This window comes from Quercus robur, chromosome 6 (genome assembly GCF_932294415.1).
Source record: "Quercus robur chromosome 6, dhQueRobu3.1, whole genome shotgun sequence".
Taxonomy (NCBI): domain Eukaryota; kingdom Viridiplantae; phylum Streptophyta; class Magnoliopsida; order Fagales; family Fagaceae; genus Quercus; species Quercus robur.
This window is the reverse complement of record NC_065539.1, coordinates 38,934,396-38,938,515: the sequence shown is the minus strand read 5'-3', so window position 1 is coordinate 38,938,515 and position 4,120 is coordinate 38,934,396. Positions and strand designations below refer to the sequence as shown.

The following is a 4,120-nucleotide window of genomic DNA, read 5'->3' as shown; positions in this document are numbered from 1 at the left end:
GCGCGTGCGAGCAGTTACTTTGGACGCGCTACAATTTACGAGGCGCGGCTATTTACTTCCGGAGGCTTTCTGTCCCCTTCATCCAACGGTGAGGCGTGGATCGAACGACCATTATTTTTTCTCGAATTTTTAGGCAGAAGCGATCTTTTCTCTCTCCTCCCGGCTATATAAGATGTCAGAGGGGTTCAGTTTTCTTTTTATCTGCATCTCATAAACCCCAAAGGATTCCAGAGAACTCCATCGAACTCCAGAGATCTACAAATACTTGCGTCCGCTAAGCCTCCATAGCCATTTTTCGTGAAGCGTCTCCTCCAAGAGAGATTTCCAAGCATCCCATTGAGCGTTTTGTGAAGGTATCAGTAAATTTCGTTCATTTCGCCGTTCCAATTCCCTCCTTGGACTTTACTTTTCTCCTCGGTCTTTATTTTCATTCCTCCAGTTCAGCTCAGATGGGTAGATTCGAAAAACTAGTAAAAACTCCGGCCGCTATGGAGGCCTTTAGGGCAAAATACCACATTCCCCCGGGGGTGGGGCTGCAGTACTGTCCTCTTGAAGGAGTATTGACAGATAGAGGCGAGGGAGAAGTTATTATCCCCATGATTGCTTTCATAGAGGGAGGGATGACACTTCCCATGCGTAGGATTACAAGGGAATACCTGTTCAACCATAGGTTGACGCCGCATCAGTGTGCCCCAAACATGTTCAAGATACTAGGCTGTGTAGATGTCCTAGACGAGAGGATGAATCTAGGCCTTACCTGGCACGATGTGGTTTATCTATACGAGTGTCACCACATCGAGAACGGAGGGTATTATCTTAAATCCCGATCCGAGGTCGTTAGGTTGATCTCTTGTCTCCCAATATCCAATAAGACCGTGAAGAACGATTTCCTTATTGCTTCGGGGGAGTGATTCGATGGTATTCATTGTCCAACTCGGGCAGGAATCCCAGGTGCGGCGTCTTTAGGGCCAATCCTTTTCGGGAAAGGGTTTAGTATTGGGGGGTTATTTTTCTCGCTTTCTTTACAATTGGAAAATTTCATGAACTAATCCCACTTTTCTTGGACGTTTGCAGATAAAGTTCATGTCACTCCTCGGCTAAACCTCGTGAATGTGCCGGCGTTGAACTACCTTCTAAGGTCGGAAATTTACGTTACCGAGGACGGACAGTTACGTGCGGCTCATCTGGTTCTGGGCTATCAACCTCTAAGCTGCTCTTTCCAAGCTATCGGTCACGCCATAAGGGCTGGCAGTCCGAGGTTGGCTAGGATTGACGTGTCTAAGACCGAGTTCCTAGCTCAACGTGATCTTCCACCAGTCGTACTATCCGGCGTTCGAGATCCCTATCTAGCAGAGCAACTACCTCCGCTAGACGAGCCTAGCGTTGCTGTTCTGGTTGAAGGGGAAGCCGAATCATCTCGTCTTTCCCTTAAGGAAGAGATAGACGAGTTTTATTTCGAGGAGGAGGTTCAGCAAGCCCCCTTGATTGAGCTTTTTGATCCTGAAGGAGAGCAGGACCAACACTCCGCAGTTGGTGCTCCCATAATCATAACCTGATCGGACAACCCCTCGGACGAAGAGATAGAACCCATGGCCGGGAAGGGAAAAATTTTACGGGAGTTGATGGCCTCCCGAGGGAAAGGTCAATCATCAAAAGGTTAGTCATCAAAAGGACCAACTCAGTCACAGGCCAAGACCCTTCCCCCTGTGGTCTCTCAGATTCCCTCAGACCTAGGCCTTAAGGTTAATCCGGACCTGAAGAAGAAAAGGCCGGTTGACACTCCTGAGGAGGGTGAGGTGGTTGCCCAGCCGACCAAGCAGCAAAAGACCACCCGAGCGCCAAGGAGCAGAAGGGGTGACTCCGCGGAAAGCCGGGATGAGGAGAACCGTGCTGAGGTGCGCGCCACCCCGCGCACATGGAGCCCCAAGTTGGAGCTAGATGGGGTTGCCATTCCCTACAATGCGTCAATCCGAGAGTATAACCGGGGCCGAGCAGGGTACGTAGCTGATGCCTTGGAGCAACCCCTACTCCTTCCTCGGGATATGGAGGCCTACAGGCGGTTCTCTCAGCCCGAGATTTTCCTATCCCTCAAAAGGGATCTCGCGATGGTAAGTGACCCTTTTACTGTTTTATTAATTTATTTAACCCCGTCAAATTTTAAACCAATCTTGTTTCGTTCGCAGATTACTTAGCAGGTATTTGTGGCGGAGGAGTTTTGTCGTGATAATCGCAGTCGGGCTGAGGCTGAGACCCAGTCTCGGACGGAGATGGAGAAAGCCTTGGGGTCCCTTAAGCACGATCACCTTGAACTCACGGAGAAGTTCAAGGAGTCGGAGAAACGGCGCAAGAGTGCAGAGGCCGGTTTGAAAAGTGCTGAGACCCAGGCGGAGGATCAGCGCAAAGAGCTGTACTCGACCCAGATCAACCTTGCCACCGAGAAGCAGGCAGTGCTGGATCTCAAGGTTGCCCTGCAGAAAGTTGAGGATGAGTTGCGGCGGGTCAAAGAGGAGGCTCAGCTGATCCGAGAGGCTGCAGAGGCTGAAAAGAGTGCTTCTCACCAGCTTGGGGTCCAAGAAACGGAGGCCAGGCTATCCGAGGAGATCCCCGAGGTGTGCAGGGACTACTGCAGCATCTCATGGGCTCATGCCCTTGATGCTGTAGGAATTCCTGCGGATTCGGCGCTGAAACTACCCGAGAACATCTTCTATTCTCAGGAGATCCGAGAGAATCCTGATGGCGCCCAAGCGGCTTCGGAGCAGGATCTGGCGGTGCCTGATGCCGTCCCTGTGCCTGATAAAGCGAAGGATCCTGCCACGGACCCTACCATCGAGGCTCCTCCTCCTCAGCCAGAGCAGAAAGAAGATCCTCCTGCTAAGGCTTAGCCTTTAGGCTTTTAATTTCTGTATTCCCTTCCTTTTTTTTTTTTTTTTTTTTTTGAATGAGAGTCGTCCTGTTTTTGCGCTCTTTTGTAAGGACCTCTCTTTGTATTGACCTTGGAATATTAATATAGAATGTTTGCCTTGCTTTCTATGGATGTATGCTAGTACCGCTCCCTTTTTTTTTTTTTTTTTTAACGTTTGCAACGACATAAATAAATGTAAAGGGTCGAGATAAAAAGGATGTTGGGCAACGAATTTGAATGAGGTTTGCAATGGTGCTAGACTGCGCGCACGCCTTAAAATGATTTCCCCTAAGTAATAATTTCCCAATCTGTCATAAGTAATAATTTTCCCTAAGTCTGTGGTCCGAGGAGCCATGCAGGACTTAGGTTCTGTTTAAAACTTGTAGAAATTTTCATGAGTAATAATTTCCCCTAAGTCTGTGGTCCGAGGAGCCATGCAAGACTTAGGTTCTGTTTAAAACTATGAATAGTTGCCATAAGTAATAATTTCCCCTAAGTCTGTGGTCCGAGGAGCTATGCAGGACTTAGGTTCTGTTTAAAACTTGTAGAAATTGTCATGAGTAATAATTTCCCCTAAGTCTGTGGTCCGAGGAGCCATGCAGGACTTAGGTTCTGTTTAAAACTATGAATAGTTGTCATAAGTAATAATTTCCCCTAAGTCTGTGGTCCGAGGAGCCATGCAGGACTTAGGTTCTGTTTAAAACTATGAATAGTCGTAAATAGACCAGTAGGGAGAGGATAATCACGAAACAAAACATGGGCTAAGCCACTTTCATTAATAATAATATCTTCTGAGGTTATTTACATTCCATGGTCGAGGTACAGTTTTTTCATCCAAATCTTCTAGATAGTAGGCGCCTATCCCGGCCATGGATGTGACACGGTATAGTCCTTCCCAACTGGGCCCCAGCTTGCCCCAAGAGGGGTTTTTTGCGCTGCCGAGAATCTTCCTCATCACGAGATCACCCGGACCTAGAGGTCGCAGTTTAACATTGGCATCATACCCTTGTCTCAGCTTCTGGTGATAATAGGCCATATGGATCGTTGTTTTTTCCCTTCTTTCCTCGGCTAGGTCTAGACTTCTTCCCAACAACTCGTCGCTACTGTTTGGGGTAAACGACTTAGACCTCAGTGTGGGAAAGTTGTTCTCGATTGGGAGCACGGCCTCAGCCCCATAAGTCAACGAAAAGGGGGTCTCACCGGTTGACCGTCGCGGCG

General features: G+C 48.4%; 1 protein-coding gene across 1 annotated transcript; it reads left to right on the top strand.

The window, feature by feature from the left end:
* The first annotated feature begins 1,666 nt into the window (after positions 1-1,666).
* Positions 1,667-3,034, top strand: LOC126688690 (uncharacterized). Its single transcript, XM_050383463.1, has 2 exons — positions 1,667-2,108; positions 2,184-3,034. The coding sequence occupies exon 2, from the start codon at positions 2,268-2,270 to the stop codon at positions 2,880-2,882; it is 615 nt and encodes a 204-aa protein (XP_050239420.1). The 5' UTR covers positions 1,667-2,108; positions 2,184-2,267; the 3' UTR covers positions 2,883-3,034.
* Positions 3,035-4,120: the final 1,086 nt, after the last annotated feature.